Raw genomic sequence first — 20,530 nt, 5'->3', positions numbered from 1 at the left:
TTATTCATTATCATTCAAAGTTCCCCATGAGGAATTACAGCAAACTTTTTAAGGCACAAATATAGCTGGATGGCCTACAAGGTTGCTAGTTCATACCTTACCTGGAGCAGAGATGCAGTGAAGAGTTTTGGCTTAAAACTTACCTTCCTGCTCCCAGAAAACAAAAGGTTTTGTTGTTGTTCTTTAGTCAATAGAGTATTCTCTACCCAAAGAAGGTAGCAGTCTATGTTTGAAAAGCTGTGGAAGTGTAGGTGAAGTCGTGACTGAAACAATTTAACAGAATTACAAAAGAGAGAGCCATGTTATTTTATTTTTGGTTGCCCCTCTCAGTTTGTGGGATCTTTCTTCCATGACCAGGGATCGAACTTGGGCCCTTGGCAGTGGAAGTGCAAAGTCCTAACCACTAGACCGCCAGAGAATTCCCTGAGTGGTGTTATTTTAGCATAGGAAAATATAATAAACTATAAACTATGTGTCTAAAATCTAAGGCCTCTGAAGAAGGTCTAGCTCCACCAACCCGTTTTAATAGAAAATCATTATTTGCTGTGTTTGGTAAAGATTACAATTAAACTATCTACTAAAATTTAACAGACAAGGAAAAGGTAGCCAACAGAAAACTAAACTAGGTTAATTTGTAGAGAAATGACAGGTATGCATAATTTCCTTTAAAGAGACAGCCTTTATTTGAAGGATTTTTACACTAAAGAATTCAAAAAGTGGTAGGTTTCTGGAACTTACTGACCTGTATTGAAAAGGAACTGTTGACAAACGTTCACCAGAAATAATCTGAACAAGCAAGAAAATATAGTCAATACTACTGAAACCTACTAAAAAACTTCCAGGACATACAGTTTCTCTGACATAACAATACCTCACAGATACGAAACTGACTGCTTGTTACTTTTCTAAACACACAGTGGTATAGTTAACAATATTCAATCACTTCTGTTCTTTCCTGAATATATAAAAATTAAAATACCAATTAAAAAACTAATATACTCTTCTCTTTAAATGTTTCTTACAGATACAATTTCCATATTTTCAGTCAATAGTGGTGTGGTTTAAGAGATATTTCATTCACAAGTCAAACAACAATCTACCCAAAGGGAACTGATAGTCTTTAGGCTCGTAGTGCAAATGAAGAGTTCAGGAATGCAGCAACTGACATTTCTAAAATACAAAACAGATCGAATTCTTAGGAGATACATGCAATAAGCTCTACTAAGCAGCTGGCCACAGAATGAGAACATTGGATCATGTCACTGGTGATTTCAATGGGATGCCAGGTATTTCCAAACTCAACGCGAACTCTCCTCATCTTAGGCTTTGTATTTTGCTTTTCCAGTTTCACTAATGACACACACGTGCTATAAAATAAAAATCAAGACATTTACATTAGAAAAGTATCATCTGAAGTGAAAGGCAAGAACAATATTTGGCATGTCTTCTATGAATAGTATTATGCTGCAGGGGTTTTAGTGAAACCAACAGAGGTCTGTGTGCCTTCCCTATCTTCCTCATCCATGCTCACAAATGCATTCTCCAGATTCCTGCCTCCAGAGGAGGAGGTGGGTATTTGAAGCAGAATGACTTAAGAGACAGAAACTAGTTCCTTTCTTTCTTATGATCACATCTATCATCTGAAATAATAATGGGACGGTTATTGTGTATTAAAGCTGTTCAACTGTTGAGCCAGCAAGAAGTGTCACCCTCGCCTGGCCAAGTTCCAGCTCTAAGGACACCTGTACTTGACTACAGCTTTATGTAACTAATGGGAACCATCAGTCTGTTCGAATTATGAGGTGGTGGAAAGAGAAAACAAGTCTTCCCTTTTGTAAATTTTTATATGGGTTCTGAAAACTGAGAGTGAAGAAAAGAAGCATTACTTACATTCAAGTCCCTGAAGTATTCATTATAGTCAAGGGCATATCCCACAACAAACTTGTCTGGAATTTCAAATCCAACAACTAAAAAGAACCATAATTCATCATTCAGATACAGAAAACATCACTTTCAAATCTAATATGTGTAAACATTCTCTAAAGTAACTCTAAACCATTTCATATAAAACTTGTTTGGGTTAAAGATGGTTAAATGATTAACGAAAAGTAATTCACTTACAGTCTGGTCTATATCCAACACTTCGAGGGGTCCTTTTCACCAGCAAGCTGTTAATTATAAAATGTGACATGTGACACATGGAGACACCAGAGGGCATTACAGAAGAGGACATGTGTGCTCTGCAACATGGTTTCATCTGCCGTTTAGCCTGCTATGGTCAGTTTTCACAGACTCAAAGAAAGACTGTGAAATGGAGAGCAACATCACAGGGCACCCTGGGTAGAGGCAGCAACGAGTTCACGCTACAGATGGGGCCCTTGACTGATCTCTACCTGGGACAGAAGGGACTGTTCTGAGAGCTGCCCCCTGGCTACCCATGTGTCCATCAAAGGGCAGCTCACTAGGAGGATGAATGGGTGGGGAATGCCAATGAGCAAAGATGATAAGATAAAGGCTCTTAGTCCCAAATCCCCAGAGAACAATCCCTAAGCCACAAATAAGTGGCTTACAAAGGGGCACTTTAGCCAAAAAAATAAATGAATAAACTACCACCCTAAAGGAGTTGGTATTTACTTTGGAGAGCAGAAACTGCCGGTAGGATGCGGCAACTCTACAAAAGCTAATTTCATAACCCAAATGCTGCCTGCAGAATTTTTTCAGCTGTTAAAAAAAAAAACAAACAACCTGTAATGGTGCTTTGAACATCTTTACATATGATAAGGGCAGTCCCAATAAAACTCAAGATTTCACACCTTCAGAGATAAGTATATTAAAAGGGCTGGAAAAAACCTACACATCAGAATTATCTGGGAACCTTAAAAAATATGTAACAGAACTGAGATGCCCAAGCCATACCCCTCACCAATTACATCTGAAGCTCAGGGGAAGGCACTTTTAAATTCTCAGGTGAGGGACTTCCTGCTCCAAATACAGGGGGGTCTGGGTTTGATCTCTGGTCAGGGAACTGGATCCTATGTATCAGAGCTGGGAGCTCATAGTGCCACAACTCATGATTCCACATGCCGCAGCTGGGGATCAAGGATCCCGAGTGCCATAGCTAGGACTTGGGGCAGCCAAATAAATAAATTAAATTAATAATTATTAAAAAAAAACCTCTCAGGTGATTACAATGTGCAGCCTAAGTTGAGAGCACTAGCCTAGACTCCAAGAGATCACAGTCTAGTAAGTCTTTCCTGATTCTCCTTCCAGTACTGAGAGGAGACACTTGGACTTGGTTTTCATTTAGAAAGAAAATAACAAATTGATCACAGCAAAACCCCTTCCATCTACCTGAACTCATTCAGGAACAATCCAGAAAAGGTATCATTAAACTCAATGCAAGCTGTACTAAGAGCTCAGGGGAACTCAGCATCTTATGTTCCTATAGATTTGAATTAAATAATTGGAAGTTACCAAAAAAAAAATGCACAGGGAGGATCCCTGTGTCCTTTCCCCAGTTTCCTCCAATGAACATTTCACATAATGCAGCAGATTACCACAACCAGGACATGGACATTGGTGGACTGACCTTATCCAGATTTCACCAGCTTTACATGCTCATATTTATATATGTGTAGTTCTAGGCAATTGTATCACATGTGTGGATTCATGTAACCACCACCACAATCAGGATACAGAACTTTCCATCACACATGGCTTTCTCTTGCTACCTCTTTATTTATAGTCACCTCCAGACATTACCTCCTAACCCTTGACAAACACTAATTTGTTCTCCATTTCTATCATTTTGTCACTTTAAGAGGCTATATAAATGGAATTATACAGTATGTGCCCTTTTTAAGATTGGCTTTTATTGAACAGTCCCTTGATCCTCCTCCAAGTCATTGTGTGGATCAGTAGCTTGTTCCTTTTTAGGGCTGAGTAGGATTCCATGGTAGGGTGGACCACAGTTTAACCAGTCACCTACCAAAGGACATTTTCGTTCTTTCCAGTTTGGAGCTATTACAAATGCAGCTGCCATGAACATCCATACATGGGTTTTTGTGCAGATGCAAGTTTGCATTTCTCTGGGAGAAAAGCCCAGTGTACAGCTGTTGGGAGTTGTATGGCATATACAGGTTTAGTTTCTTAAGAAACTGCCAAACTGTTTCCCAAAGTGGCTGCAGCATTTGACATGCCTCTCAGTTAATAGTTTTTTTATTTGCAATTTAACTTTGAAGTTAAAAAGCTTTCTAGTCATTCTTAACCCTGCTCTGAATAAAAAGAATAAGCTTTATGTTTCCTCTCCTTATGCATAAAGCACAGATACATATACACTACACAAACAAATGCACAATATATCTGTAATATTAAAATGTAATGGCGAGGAAGAGATTAAGAAAAAAAGGTTGAAAAACAAATGACTTGGGTCAAGTCCATCACTAAATGACCTAGGTATTCTTTGAATACGTCACACCTCCAGCCACAGGAAATACCTCTCTCATGAGGCAGTCTTTCTCAGTTTCTCAGCATATTCCAGGAAAGAGGCACAAAAGAATATCTAGAAAAGTACATACCACGGTAGGTTGACATTTAAAACCCTAAAAGCACGTAGAGAAATAAGCAAGTGCACTGACTGGTTTACAGGAAATTGCTTAGAGCACTAGAATGCATCATTTCTACACTTTTATCATGCCTGTCCCAAATCCTGATGATAAACTTGCACCAGCTATCAGAAAAGCCCTGAAAGACAAACTGCAGACATATGACTCAGTGGAAGGCTTACTCTGATTCAAAAATGTTCAACAAATACTTTGTTCCTTTAAGAGAGGTTTATAAAAACCAGGTAATCATTTAGGGGAAAAAAAGGCAGATCACTATCTGACCCCTACACAAAAATTGCAGATTGGTCAAATTTTAAACAAATAAATAAATAAGGAAAAAAAAATCCACACAGGAATGTCAGTCGACAAAACACTTAAAATAGTACAGCATAAACTCAGCCAGGTTTCTGGGTTCAAATCTCACCTTTACAGTGATCCATCTCTGTGCTTTTTGGATAATTCCCTATGCCTTGCTATTCCCATCCATGAAGTGGGACTAACAACTGACCTCAGAGTTGGGGGGGGGGGGGGCGGGCGGTGAAACTATAATTAGGGATAAAATAAACACAGGTAGAATAAAGCAAAAACCAGACGGCATAGGTAGGACCAGGAGGTGAGGCTGATTCAGAAGAAAGGAAGCAGGCATTGTCCATTTTCAATGTAGTTACAAAACAAGATGCAATACACAGGACCACTCCAGCACTCAATTGCAGGAGCGGAGGAGCTTCAAGGCCTACCCTTTCCCACCACCTCCTCACTTGTCTTTAGGATCCTTGGTCTCAATTTTGCAAAGTGACCCCAAACCCTCTGCCATGCTACCCTGGAAAAGTTGGTATCATTACTATATTGTTGAAAAACCAAATATTAATAACATAAGACGATAAGGCAACTGCACTGAAAAGCTTTAAAACGTGATGAATGATTTACAAGGACGTTTACTGAGTCCTATTTGAGATTATATTACTTTGTGAAGATAAAACCAGAGTTGAGAAAATTTACTCTTACAAAGAAGCAAGTACTCTTTTTTCAAATGAAGTAGCTTATGTCAAAATGTTATATACATACCTCGCAACCTTGACCATCTTTGGTTTATGCTTCTTGACCAAGGAAAGCAAAGTCTGCATTGTCTTCCCAGTGTCAATTATATCCTTTAAAAACAAAGCAAAGATATTTAAATGGCAAATAAAACCATCACAGCTTTAAATTCAGTCATTATACAAACACACACAAAAAACGAAAATCCCATGTATAACTGGAATAATGCCACTTTTTTCAGTGCAGTTATTCTCACCTCAATTCATACTGAGATATTCTGGAATCTGAAAATCAGGTGGCTCTCAGCAAGCAGTAGGAACGCCAGTCCTCAGGGCTGGATTTTATAGGCACCAAGAGGTCAATGACAGCTAGTTTAAATATATATGCAAGTATGTACATGCATATTTTATTAGAGAGTTGTGGTGCTGCCCTTCATTATAGGAGATTATATATCTTTTCATAAATTCAAGATGAGGATGCTTTGCTTCCAACTCTTAGACGTGGGTGGTTAAAAGACCACACTGAGAAACACTGTTTTATATTATCTTAAAAGTATCCAAGGGACTTCCCTGGTGGTCCAGTGGCTAAGACTCCACATTCCCAATGCAGGGGCCCGGGTTCTATCCCTGGTGAGGGAACTAGCTCCTGCATGCCGCAACTTAAGATCCCGCATGCCACCACTAAGACCAGGTGCAGCCAAGTAAATAAAGACTAAAAAAAAGTATCCAAAATATTAAGATTTTACCATATAGAATGACTTTACATGAAAGTGAATTTTAGCTATTTAGTCAAAAGTAGGACATTATTCAAAAGAAACCCATCTCTAATTGGGAAAATATTTCTTCAACCATAACCCTAATGTTCTTTAGTGAAAATATTCTCTGCAGATGGTCTAAAGCAGCGCTCACAAAATGAAGCTGTAAGTCATCAGAAACATCAGGGCTGGGGATTTGTGAAAAATACAGATCTCTGGGCTGTGGTAGACAGACTCTGACTCCCGCTCTCTAGTGGACACGTCGAGAATAATCCCCTGCTCCCTGAGGGTGAGCAGGACTTGTGAAATGATGGAGTGGTCATTAGGTTGTGTTACACAAAATGGCTGGAGCAGCCTGGAGAGAGATTCGGCTGGTTTTGAAGAAGTCAGCTGCCATGTGAGAGGGCTGTGTGCTAGGACATGAGGACAGCTGAGCAAGAAAATGGGGCTCCCAGTCTCGCAACCACAGGAACTCAGTTGTGCCAACAATGGGAATAAATTTACCAGAGTACCATGAACCACAGGTGAGATCAGAGTCCCAGCTTTGATTCAGCCTGATGAGACCTGGGGGAGAGGACTCAGCTACCCTGAACTCAGGCCCCTGATCCCTGAACCCTGAGATAATCAATGTGCGTTGTTTTAAGCTGCTTAGTTTGTAGTAATTTCTTAAGTGGCATTACCCTAGACAAAATGAATCAATCTGAAGTGGAATTAGTGAATCTGCATTTTAAAAAAGCAACCAGTTCCCAGGGATACTCATGTACACAAACCATTTGGAAAGAGTCTTACTTGTTTATTTTTTTAATCTATAAGCTAAAATCTAAGAACCCTGATAACAATTTTTAAAAAATGAATTAGGGGTTACTGGCGGCTCAGATGGTAAAGAATCCACCTGTAATGCGGGAGGCCTGGATTCAACCCCTGGGTCAGGAAGATCCCCTAGAAAGAGAAATGGCAACCCACTCCAGTATTCTTGCTGGGAGAATCCCCACGAACTGTAGCCCCCCAGGCTCCTCTGCCCATGGGGCTGCAAAGAGTAGGACACAACTGAGCAACTAAGCACATGCTGCCCTTAAGCCTTACATCATTTTACAGAAAAGAGTGAGAATTTATTCTATATAGTACTTTGATGAGTAATTTGGCAATAACAGTCAAATTGAAAATGTACAAATTCTACAACCAAGGCATTACACTTCTAAGTGCCTGCATCCAGAGGGTACTCAAACACACGCACATGGGACATCACAAGGATGCTCTTAGCAATCCTGTTGTAGTAGGAAAAATTGGAAGCAAACTCCCTATTTGTAGGGCAACAAATAGGTTGATTCATACACTGCAATGTTATGATGGATTTTAAGGTCAAGTAACTCTATATGTCTCAACATGAATAACCTCAAAACCAATTCTGAGTGAGAATAACAAGTTGCAAGAGAGAACATATAGAGACTATGGCTTCCCTGATAGCTCGGTTGGTAAAGAATTCACCTGCAGTGCAGGAGACCCCAGTTTGATTCCTGGGTTGGGAAGATCCCCTGGAGAAGGGATAGGCTACCCACTCCAGTATTCTTGGGCTTCCCTGGTGGCTCAGCTGGTAAAGAATCCACCTGCAATGTGGGAGACCTGGGTTTGATCCCTGGGTCGGGAAGATCCCCTGGAGAAGGTAAAGGTTACCCAATCCAGTATTCTGGCCTGGAGAATTTCATAGACTATACAGTCCATGGGGTCACAAAGAGTTGGACACAACTGAGTGGCTTTCACATGTAAATTATCAAAAGATATGCTTTGTATATGATTATATATATACGCAAGAGAAGCATAAAAACATGGATGGGAATGATATATGTAACTTTAAAAGAAAGTTTTAAATTCCAAGCCAAAAAGAGAGGGGTAAGATATATACCATAATGTTTCCACTATTCAATTTAACTTAAAAATAAATTACTAAATACTTCTTACAAACAATCTCATTCCCTTATAACACAAGCCCATCACGAAAACTGATGAAAAGGAATTTCTTTCCCTGGGTTACCTTTAGGACTGCGTATACAAAGTTAGAAAATCATAAACACCATATTAAAAATATGTAAAACTTACTTCGACAATCAAGACATTCTGGAAGAAAAAGAGAAATGAAAATCAGTACAATGAATCAGACAGTGTTTCCAATTATAGTTTAAAGTCACATCATAACAAACTCTAAGGATTCCTCCAAATTCTTGTTTTAACCTACTTTACTATATCAAACCCTGATTTAAACAAATGGGCCATCTGTTGGGATTTGAAACTCTTTAATATAAAATTTTCACTGCAATGGAATTTTTAAAATAAAATTTGACCTGTATGTTCAATTTTTTAAAAGAGTTTCTATTACTTAAACAGAATAATCTCAGGCAAGTTGAAAATTTTCTCTGGGCCTCAGTTTCCCATGTAGAAATATACTAATGTGTATTCCAACTCTAACATTTAAAAACTATCATTTGTACAAGAACTCCAAAATCATGCATTTAACTTACCATATGGAATGCTATTAAAACCCCCATTTTCTTGGTAGGCTGAAATTGATCTGCATGTGCTCATATTCTTGGACTAAACTAAAAAAAAGATACCAATGCTTCCTGCTACCATAAACCCTTATCCCAATTTCTCCCTCTTAGAATTCCATAGCTAAAAGAACCCTTAGAGGAAATACTGCCTTAACTGTCTAAGGTAGAGAAGAGTCCTATCTATTCTTGGGAATGAGGTAGCATTTCACATACTGATTATCATCAGTCATAAGAAGACTCATGTTATAGTATTTATTTGCAGTCCTCATTTCTCTGTCACATACCTATAGCATCAGGTATGATGTTCTCTATACTTTTCTAAGTCGGTGGTTATCAAGGGAGGTTTGAAAGAAACATTCGAAATTTTTTAAACCTCACCTTATGTAATCTGTAACTTTATAACTGCATGTATTTTTATAATATACATATTACTACAATAGTTCACATACAATACGCTCTTCCTCATATTACAACTAATTTCTCTGTTCTCAAAAGATACTGTGACCTAAATCTTTAGGAAAATTGAATACACATTTGACCCTTGAACGACAAGGAGGCTAGGGACACCAACCTTCCACACACTTGAAAACCATATATGCCTTTACAGCCGACTGTATCCACAGTTCCTCCATATTCACAGATTCGGCCAACTACAGATTGTATAGCAGTGTAACACAGATATAAAAAATGCGCATATGAGTGGACTCACACAGTTCAAACCCATGTTGTTTAAGGGCCAACTGCAATCAAGTGATGAACCAATAATTGTTTCACCACCCACCGTGTGGTTTGCTCAGCATTTTCTCTAGCCCAGCTAGCACATCTGAAGGATAATATTTTCCCATCAGTAACTGTGGCTCACTGATGTGGCAATCAGAACCATGGGATGGAGTTATAGTTTGAAAACAGCACTGCATTATGAGACAGAGAAACTGGAGTCTAGTCTTGGCTCGAATACTAAGTAGCTGCAAAAGCTTGTCTAAATCATAATCAAAGACTTTTAGTGCTATGAGACAGTTTACACAAATCAAAGATTAAATATTTGCCACACAAAATTATAGTATCCACAGTATGGTATCATTACTGTTTAAAAATAAAAGAATGAGAATTACAATGATTATTCAGAGTTTATTTTATATCAAATAGCTACCTCTTTACTTAATAAATAAAAAAAAGAGGTTCAGAGGTCAAATGATTTGCTGAAAGTTATAAAAATAGTCAAGTGGATGGACTTGAAGAGAGGTTTTCAGGGTTCAAAGCCCATATTCTCAGCTGCTAACTAGAAAAAAAAAAGGGAAACTACTCATAGAGACAAACTGAAATAGAAAGTCTAAATAATCCATAATCTTACCCCTAAGAAATAACTTCACCCAACTTCTGCATCTTGATTTTTTTCCACAATAAATGAGCTTACTCTAAGTTATTTCAGAAGCAAAGAACTTGTAAGATCACAGAGCTATGCAGTGGGACAGCCACTAGGTAGGAAAGGCAAGGTCAAAAGGAATCAGAAAGCTTTGAAGGCTAGGTCCCTTCCAGCACTAAAAACTGATTCTAGGAGTGAGGGCTTCAAATGACTTCTAAATATGGACAAAGCATGCTGAAAGGGAAGGAGGATATGCCTGGCAGAAAGGGAGAAGAGTCAACAGATTACAATTTCTCCTTTCAAGTTTTCAAAGATGTTGAGGAAGACAACCTTAGTTTGGCATGACTCTGATATGAGGCCATAGAATTTGACACAAGTGTTGTATGTTAAAATTGCCTTACAGATACTCAGTCATGTAAGTAAGCTATAAGCATTAAAATCTAAAAACCAGAGGAAGAAAAGAACTTTGGACCTAGATAGACCTAAATTTAAATTCAAGTTCTATCATTCGCCAGCTTCCCTGGTAGCTCAGATGGTAAAGATTCTGCCTGCAATGCAGGAGGCCTGGGTTCAATCCCTTGGTTGGGAAGATCCCCTGGAGAAGGGAATGGCAATCCACTCCAGTATTCTTGCTTGGAGAATCCCATGGACAGACCATGGGGTCGCAAAGAGTCAGACATGACTGAGTGACTAACACTTTAACTTTCTTTCCCTCTGCCGGCAGAGTGACTTTGGACAAGTCCTTTAACCTTTCTGAGTCTTTAGTTTCTTGATCTATAAAATGAGAATGATAATATCTACCTCACAGGATTCTTGTGAAACTTTTATAAGTTTATGCCTTTATATCTGGTACTGTGTCTATCAGCAAAAAAAAAATAAAATAACTGGCAGCTGAAAAACAAATCATAGCAGTCCATCATTTATCACAGGTTACTCAAAAATCATTTCAGTGTGTCAGAAGAATAATATTCAAACATTTTAATAGCTCTATTATCTCAGCTAAACATCTATAGTGGAAGATTTTTGATGTATTTAAAATTCTTTTTGTGATTCCTTAAAATAATAGTATATTTGAAGTGTTCGAACTACCAGAAACTGCTGAAAGAGTTCTACACGATTAGTATCACTTGACCCTTTTAATTCTCTGAGGTGGTTGCCAGTATCATCCCACCATACATATGGGAGACAGAGAAGTTAAAGAACCTGCCCAAGGTCACGAAGTTAGGAAGCACTGAGTCAAGCATTGAATCGAAGTTCTTCACTTCCAGAACCCACACTTTCAGTCACTACATTATACTGTTTATCTTTTAAGAAACTATGTGTGGTCTAGTTTTTAAAAGGAGGCTTTTCCCTTCATATATTCTTTTGAAGGATCCCAAATTAGATCCCCACAGAAGCATACCAACAGTACTTGGCAACAAGAGATTTGAAGTTTAATGTTGGATTCTGTGGCCTCTTTGCTATATGACCTAGCTTAGACGCCTAACTTAGATTGTTTCCAAGGGCTAAATAACTTGTGTTTGAGTACATAAATAACTATCTAAACTGCCTCTTGGTGATGGATTGAAAGCATAGTATGACTCTTGGTATGGAGTGTTCTTTCTTTCTCCCTCAAGATACATACCTTTCCCTAAGAGGAAGTTTATCTATGAGCTTGCCTCAAGAAATGAGAAAAGCATCAAATAAACAACCTAACCGTACACCTAAGAGAACCAGAAAAAGAACAACAAGAAGATACATACCTTTCCAGTTAAAGTTGAGAGATCATCTCCACCAATTACTTTTATGTCGCCTGTTGACTGGTCGTTCTAATTAAAAAAAAAAAAAAGGTATAAATATACATGTATATCCTTCCATATAATACACACACATTTCAAGTTATCAAATGGGAACTAGGAGATTAAGAAGTTAGCTATCTCATGTCACAACATTATGATACTCTAAGAATTATGTTTCTAGAAATGAATGACAAAAAATTAAGAAGTTCTGATTGGCCACTACTGATTTGATGCTTTGAAGAGTCCTAAAAATGGGGCACACGCATTTTTGAGTGGGCAATACTACAGCAGCCACCCATCTTCAGTCTCAGTAATTTCTGAACTATGAAAGAATTTATTAGCATGACAGGTGTCTGGTTCTGGCCCTGGACCATTCCCATGAGTCAATCAAACTGTAGAATCTGGTCTATATCACACTCAACTCCAAAGATATGTCCCTCAAAAGTGTAGCTGAGGCCCAGGCCATCTTGAGCACAGTCTGGGAAATCAGGTCTGATCAGTAGTCCTTTAAAGCATACCTCTTAGGCGCCTAGTCTTATGCTATCACAGAATCTAGTAGAAACCATTACAGGAGTTTCAAAAAGGAACACTCCGCACCCACTCTAGCTGGTGATAATGATCGCAATTCAGCTCTGCTGGATTCAAGACAGAAAACTAGAGAAAGAACAGTGAATGAAAGAGCTTAGACTTGCCCTACCGGAGAGCAAACCATACCAAAGTCCTGCCGGTTACAATGGTGCTGTACAGCACAGTAACAGACAAAGAGATCAAGGAACAGAATGGAACCCAGAAACAGACCCAGAAATACATGAGGATTTAGTACATGAGAAAGTTGGCTATTTCAAGTCAGTAAGAAAAAGATGAATTATTCAGTAAATGGTGTTTCATCAACTAGTAATCCATTTGGGAAAAAATAGTGTATGATCCCTACCTCATAGCATACACAAAAATAAATTCCAGATGGATTACAATCTAAACATAAAAAATAAAGCCATAAGCAGACCAGAAGAAAATGCAGAATATTTTCACATTCTCAACAAAAATTGGAGACAACCAACATGCCTATTAACAGGGAATTATTTAAGTTCATCCACACAGTGTAATACTGTGCAGCTATTAAAAAGAATCTGACAATCTGTACATACTGTCATGACCAACAGTAACTAAAACACCAAGTTGTAGAGCAATGTGCTGCCTATGAAGCCATTTCTGTTCAGCATTTCTAAAAAGCTTATAACTGCAATTACCTCTGAGCAGTGACAAGGGATAAGAAAACTTTCTACTTTTACATGTAGGAATACTTCAGAGATATTTGGGGTTTGGTTCCAGACCATCATGATAACATGAATGTTGCAATAAAGTCACACAAATTTTTTGGTTTCTCAATGGACATAAAAGTTACATTTACACTGTACTGCAGTCTATGAAGAGTGAAACAGCATTATGTCTGAAAAACAGTATACATTACTTAATTTAAAAATACTTTATTGCTAGAAAATGTTGTCATTTATATGTGGAATCTTAAAAAATGGTACAAATGAACCTATTTACAAAACAGAAATAGAATCAAAGATGTAGAAAACAAACTTAGGGTTACCAGGGGTAAGGGGGAAGAGGGATACATGGGGAGATTAGGATTGACAGATGCACACTACTATATGTAAAATAGATAATAAGGACCTACTGTGTGTAGTGCAGGGAACTCCACTCAATACTCTATAATGGCCTCTATGTGAAAAGACTTAAAAAAATGGACATATGCCTATGTGGGGCTTCTCAGGTGGTGCTAGTAGTAAAGAACCCGCCTGGTAGACAAGATGTGGGTTTGGGAATTTGCCCTGGAGAGCGTGGCAACCCACTCCAGGATTCTCGCTTGGAGAATCCCATGGACAAGGGAGCTTGGAGGGCTACAGGCCATAGCGTTGCAAAGAGTCAGACGTGACTGAAGCGACTTAGCATGCACGCATGCATATACGTATGTATAACTGATTCACTGCTGTACACCTGAAACTAACACAACATTGTAAACCAACTATATTCCAATAAAAATTCATTTAAAAGAAAATAAAGTAATGACAGCAAACACTGTGGAGGATGCAGACAAACTGGACCATTTATACTTCATGTGAGTGTATAGGCACTCTGGAAATCAGCAGTTTCTTTAAAAATAAAACATGAAACTAAGGTACAACCTCCCCCCAAATATATATAAATTAAAAATTCTAACCATCATCGGAGCCTTCAGTGAGTCTTAAATCTTTTTGTAAGGGTAACATCAAAGATCACTAATCACAGATCACCATAGCAAATATAATAATAATGAAAGCTTGAACTATTGTGTGAATTACCAAAATGTAATTTACAGATGCAAAGAGTACAAAAGTGTTGCTGGAAAAATGGCATCAGTAGACTTTCTTGACACAGAACTGCCCAAAACCTTCAACTTATTTTTAAAAATGCACTATAAAATGAAGCACAATAAAACAAGGTGTGCCTGAATGCTTCTACATACATGTCCATATTTGATGGCAGTGTTATTTTTGAAAAACACAAATGGGCCAACAGAACACAGTGATGTAAACGAATATAAGATACAAAAGTATGACTTCCAACATCAAAAAACCCTTGCATATCACTTCTCATTGCCACCTCTTATTCTAACTTAAAACCTAGAGTTTCAAACACAGAATAGAAAACAAAAAGTGTATAAAACCTGAAGCTTGCAATGAGCACAACAAATCAAGGTAAACAGCGACATCTTCTGTTAAAATTTGGTATTACACTCCAACTTCAATTGACCCTTTTGTACGGAGGAAAGATCTGAGAACTGAAAAGTATGGAAAGTATGAAATCATAGAAAAAACCCTGTGATTCAAAGGCGACGGTAAAACGGAAACAGACAAGAGAACTCCAAGTATGCAAGACACTGCTGATCTGGTAGATTTAAATCTCCATATTCGTGTTTGCCCCAAGGGTTTTAGCTTCTAAGGCTTCTTTTATGAAAACACAAACAACTTTTAAAATGCAGGCTAAAACAGAACATTCATTTAAGAAAAATGTTACAGTCCACTATGCTAGAATACAGGTACATGTTCCCAAATCGCATACAAATGGCAACCATGAATCCATTACCCCGCCAGAGGACTTTCCCTCACTCCCTCCATTCCCGTCTAGGTCAAGGGTCCCACTGTCTACCTGCTGCATTTCACTACTGAGTGACTCTCAAGTACTTCAACCTTCATGAGATGATGGCACTGGCATGGGAGAGCCCAATCTGTCCTTAACTCAGAATGTCACTGTTCACTACATAAAATTCCCAGAGAAGCTCTTTGGGTTTACAAATACATACCCTTAGTGTCTGTGTTTCCATTTTATCAAACTTTCTTTCTTTTTAAAAAATATTTATTTATGTGGCTGTACCAGGTCTTAGCTGTGGCATGGGAACTCTTAGTTGCAGCATGTAGGCTCTAGTTCCCTGAGCAGGGATCGAACCCAGGCCCCCTGCATTGGGAGTGCAGAGTCTTAGCCACTGGACCACCAGGGAAATCCCTCCATTTTTTAAAAAAATAAAATGTGTGGTTTCATGGGGCCAAACGTAACTACTTCCTTCATGTTCTATGAGTCAGGGTGCTTGTATAAAACCTAAGCTGCGCAACAAGGACTACATCAAAGTAAAAATCCACAGGCAAGGATGAGAAAGTACACTTTTGACCTTCTGTTAGAGTTCCTTTACACTGTGGACAGTACATATCCCCATTCCTGCCAACTTAAACTGAACAAATTCTTTCCCCCATCAGTGTCCAATGGTCTTAGTTCAATAAGCAGGAGAAATGCATAAATCACTTCACTTGCTTTATATATATATAAATAGGTTTACAGAAGATAAGCTTTAGACCACATCAAAGTGGTACTCTACATTTAAACTTTAACTGTTCTGAAGAAAAAAGCATACTTTAAAGCAATTGACTAAATAAATACATACAGATTGAAAGCTACTGACCTCTTCTTAGAAGAGATACTTTAAGAAACTACTCCAATATTTTCTGCATTTTTCTTTAACAAACTCACTCAAAGAGTCAGCTTCTTACAAATAACAAATCGCTATAAGTAATTTGCACCTTTCATGTATTAAACAGTTGGCCTAATCAAGCTACTAATCAAGTGACCTCCAAGATGAAGACTGAAACTTACAGCTTTATGAATCTTGATTATAATTGAAGGAAAATCCCATAATTGGCAAAATGAATTGTCTTTGCATGCAAAACTGATGAAGAAATAATAGGAAGCCGATATCAGAGGATCCAAGTCAGTTAAAAAGTTTTCCCAAGTAAGACTCTTCTGCATAGAATTAAAGGTCTGGGTTCAAATCAAAGGCCTGCATGATCTTGGGTAAGTCACTTAATCCCTCTGCCCCTCATTGTTCTCAAATGTGTTGTTGCTGTTGTTTAGTTGTGTCCAACTCTTTTGCGACCCCATGGACTGTAGCCTGCCAGGCTCCCCTGTCCATGGGATTTCTCAGGCAAGAATACTGGGGTGGATTGCCGATTCCTTCTCCAGGGGATCTTCCTGATCCAGGCATCAAACCCGTATATCCTGTGTCGGCAGGTGGATTCTTTACCACTGAGCCATCAGCGAAGCCCTCCCAAATGTACATTGAGATAATTCCTAACTCAAAAAAGTTTTCTACAAGATTTAAAATCCTAAGAACAATTTCATTTTAAGGTAAGCCATTTAGTCTGAACACATCATAAACCAGGCTAATTTTTCCTTTGATTACGGCCCACAAAAAATTTACTCATCTGACAACTTTCCCCCCTGAGGCTTTCCTCTTTTTTAAAAAAAAATTTATTTTTAATTAGAAGGTAATTCGGAGAAGGCAATGGCACCCCACTCCAGCACTCTTGCCTGGGAAATCCCATGGATGGAGGAGCCTGGTGGGCTGCAGTCCATGGGGTCGCACAGAGTCGGACACGACTGAAGCGACTTAGCAGCTTAGCAGAAGGTAATTGCTTTACAATGTTGTGTGCGTTTCTGCTGTACATCAACATGAATCAGCCACAGGTATATATGTGTCCCCTCCCTCTTAAACCTCCCTCCCACCTCCCACCCCATCCACTCCTCTACATTGTCACAGAACACCTGATTTGAGCTCCTAGCATCACACACCATTTTTCTATATTCCATATGTATGTTAATACATGATACTTGTTTTTCTCTTTCTGACCTACTTCATGCTGTATAACAAGGTCTAGATTTATCCACTTCACTAGAACTGACTTTATGGCTGACTAATATTCCATTGTATACATGTACCACAACTTCTTTATCCATTCATCTTGTCACTGGATATCTAGGTTGCTTCCACGTCCTAGCTACTGTAGACGGTGCTGTAATGAACACTGGGATACATGTGTCTTTTAAAATTGTGGTTTTCTCAGAGTATATGCTCTTGGAAAAGGAAACAGCAACCCACTCCAGTATTCATGCCTGGAAAATCTCATGGACACAGGAGCCTGGTGGGCTACAGATCATGAGGTTGCAAAAGAGCCGGACATGACTTAGGAACTATACAACAAGGTATACGCTTAGTAGTGGGATTGCTGGGTCATATGGTAGTTGTAGTACTCGTTTTTAAAGAAATCTCCATACTGTTCTCCATAGTGGCTGTCTCATTTTTTAAAATTAAACTATTTTAGTAAAAAAAATTACTACAAAATTGAACTCACAATAGAGAAAATACATTTGCACACTTACTGCTTTTTTAAAAAATATCATAGATCTTTAGTGATGGAAAAGGTCACTGAATATATAACATTTTATTTTTGAAGGATATATATATACACATCTTAATACCTCCTGAAATTGACATATGACAGTTGCCAGCAACTTACAGCTATAACTGACAGTGTCTTCTTTCTTAGCAGTACAAAAAGTAGTGGTAAATCTTAAAATCGAGGCTATCTTAGATTTAAACATGGTATCTGGAATCCCTAGGCAATTTCTCAACTAGGCAGTAAGCAAATAAAAATCTGAATAGCTAGTCTAAAAGTATGTAAACTATAATATGTGTGTGTATACACAAAAAATTCTTCGAAATATTAAAATTAAAAGAGGTACTGGAATTTAATTCCTTTATAATTTTTTATGGTTTTATGTTCTTTTTACAGGTTTTTTTTAATCAGAAAAATTTACTTTTCATTCCGAAGAAAAACTAGATAGGGTGTGTTAACACTGTTATGGCTGTTCATATATCCAGGAAAATTTAATAGTTCATGGAGCATTTCTTTAGGATAAGTACAGAGGCTTATCTGGTGAAGATCACACTAATGTTATTGTTACCGACGCTACAAACAATTTTAAATGCCTATTTTATGATTATATCAAATTGTTTTATAATATGCACATGTAAATATCTTCCACAACAAGTTGATGAATTATTAAAGAGGGTAGAAATGTTACTTCAAAACAAAGTATATATGGTTTTCCTAATTTCTATTGTTTAGTAGTAAATCTACACAAAACATCACATAAAATAGAACAGATAATTTTTTTCTCTATGGGAAAATTTACCTAAATGTTTGCTTTAATTATGTTCAAGATCTCAACACTTTTTATCAGTTGAGGAGTTCAGCTTAACAATCCTCTAAGATCTAAAACTAACAGGAAAAACTAGCAATTCCTTGGTGGTCCAGTGGTCGGGACTCCACACTTCCACTGCGGGGGCACAAGTTCAGTCTCTGATCAAGGAACTAAAATCCTGCATGCTGTGTGGCGTAGCCAAAAAAACAGAATTAAAATGTCAATGTTCCTACTGCTTCAAATTGCTCTATGACTATAAATATACTTAAAAAGAAAATATTAAACTCCCTTCATTTTTTAATGAGCTTTCTTTTCAAAGAAAGAACATTCTGCACAAGTCTCCAGAGTAATGAAGTAGAAGCCATAAAGCAACAAAACTGATTTTTATGTGTATGTGTGTGGGCAGGAGGATTCTTGAGAAGATCAAAAACAGAAATATGCCCTGGACTGTGAGCCTCTAAGCAATAGCATATTAAAGTCAGTTATATTGACTAGAATTAAGTCGCAGTGTAAATCAGCAAAACAACTTCCGTTAAGTAAAAATCCAAATTTTGCATTTAAGCAAGTCTTTCATTCAAGCAAGATTTTGACAAGTTAAAAGGAGTTTATAATTACAAAGTAATGTCATGATATATAAGCACAAAGATTTTTAACAGGATAGGGAAACTGTCTATGATGATACTTAAATAGTTGTCCAATCACCAGCAGGACTGATAAAAATGGGGGAAAGGTCAAAGACTTGGGTCAAATAGATGATTAACGAAAAGAAAGGAGGCTGAAAGTTAAATATACCTAAGTGGTCCTTATTTCCAAATGGAAGTGTAAACATAACGCAAGTTTCTACAAAGATGCCCTACAATACTGATTTATGGAACAGAAAAAGATCAGACATTCATTCTAATCCTTGAAGAAGCTAGGGAAAAAAATCTATTATTTAAGGAAAATAGTAACTCTCAGAACTTATAATGCCAACATGCAACCAGAAAAAAGGCAACAGTATGAAATAATAAAAATCAAACACATGGATGATGAAATTCACGTGAAAAGATGACATGGATTTTGGTTCACCCCACAAGCATCAATAATGCTTACTCTGTCGATATTCTGAAGCATTTGAGACCTGTGTGACACAGATAGAGTGACTGTGACTCAAAGGTGGTTTCTTCAGTGTGCTAATGCTCGCACTCCAACACGCTTTCTAAGGGACAACTGCTAACCCTCCTTATTACTTACAACTAACTCCAAATGCCTAGGACTCCCTTGCAAGTCAATCTAGCGCCAGAGAGGATATCTGCCACCAATAAATAGAAGATCCCCTAAGTCCCAACAGCAATTCCTCAAGGGGGTTTTAAAAATCCAGAAAACCGAAACTAAATCAAAAAAACTTTAAAATAAATATTGAATCGCCAGTCTATGTCCAACGCAGGATACAGCATGCTTGGGGCTGGTGCACGGTGATGACCCAGAGAGATGTTATGGGGAGGGAGGTGGGAGGGGGGTTCAAGTTTGGGAATGCATGTACACCCGTGGTGGATTCATGTCAATGTATGGCAAAACCAATACAGTATTGTAAAGTAAAATAAAGTAAAAATAAAAATTAAAAGAAAAAGAAATTAAATATAATAAAAAAGAAAAAGAAAAAAAAATATAGGCTTTGGGGGAGAATGGATACATGTATATGTATGGCTGAGTCCCTTCACTGTTCAGCTGAAACTACCACAACATTGTTAATGGGCTATATCCTAATACAAAATATAAAGTTAAAAGTTTGAAAAAAACTAAAATAAATACTGGCGACTGTATAAGGCAACTAGTTTGAAAAAGACAATATTCACTTGGATATAAAGTACTAGGGAAAATATTAGAAAAGCTCG

The 20,530-nt window shown here is 37.8% G+C and overlaps 1 protein-coding gene and 1 non-coding gene across 2 annotated transcripts in view; both read right to left on the bottom strand.

Moving 5' to 3' along the window:
• Positions 1 to 659: 659 nt before the first annotated feature.
• Positions 660 to 20,530, bottom strand: part of HPRT1 (hypoxanthine phosphoribosyltransferase 1) — a 30,659-nt gene continuing 10,788 nt past the window's right edge. The window contains exons 4-9 of the mRNA XM_052663031.1: positions 12,042 to 12,107; positions 8,488 to 8,505; positions 5,670 to 5,752; positions 2,122 to 2,168; positions 1,891 to 1,967; positions 660 to 1,367 (exon numbers count right to left, since the gene is read on the bottom strand). Coding sequence (XP_052518991.1) covers positions 1,320 to 1,367; positions 1,891 to 1,967; positions 2,122 to 2,168; positions 5,670 to 5,752; positions 8,488 to 8,505; positions 12,042 to 12,107 — 339 coding nt within the window. The 3' untranslated portion in view covers positions 660 to 1,319. The remainder of the gene's footprint in view (positions 1,368 to 1,890; positions 1,968 to 2,121; positions 2,169 to 5,669; positions 5,753 to 8,487; positions 8,506 to 12,041; positions 12,108 to 20,530) is intronic.
• Positions 15,549 to 15,621, bottom strand: TRNAG-CCC (transfer RNA glycine (anticodon CCC)). Its single transcript has one exon. It is a non-coding gene; the product is annotated as a tRNA-Gly (tRNA).

This window comes from Budorcas taxicolor, chromosome X (assembly GCF_023091745.1).
Source record: "Budorcas taxicolor isolate Tak-1 chromosome X, Takin1.1, whole genome shotgun sequence".
Lineage (NCBI taxonomy): Eukaryota > Metazoa > Chordata > Mammalia > Artiodactyla > Bovidae > Budorcas > Budorcas taxicolor.
The sequence above is the reverse complement of the archived record's forward strand: the minus strand, read 5'-3'. Positions and strand labels throughout refer to the sequence as shown.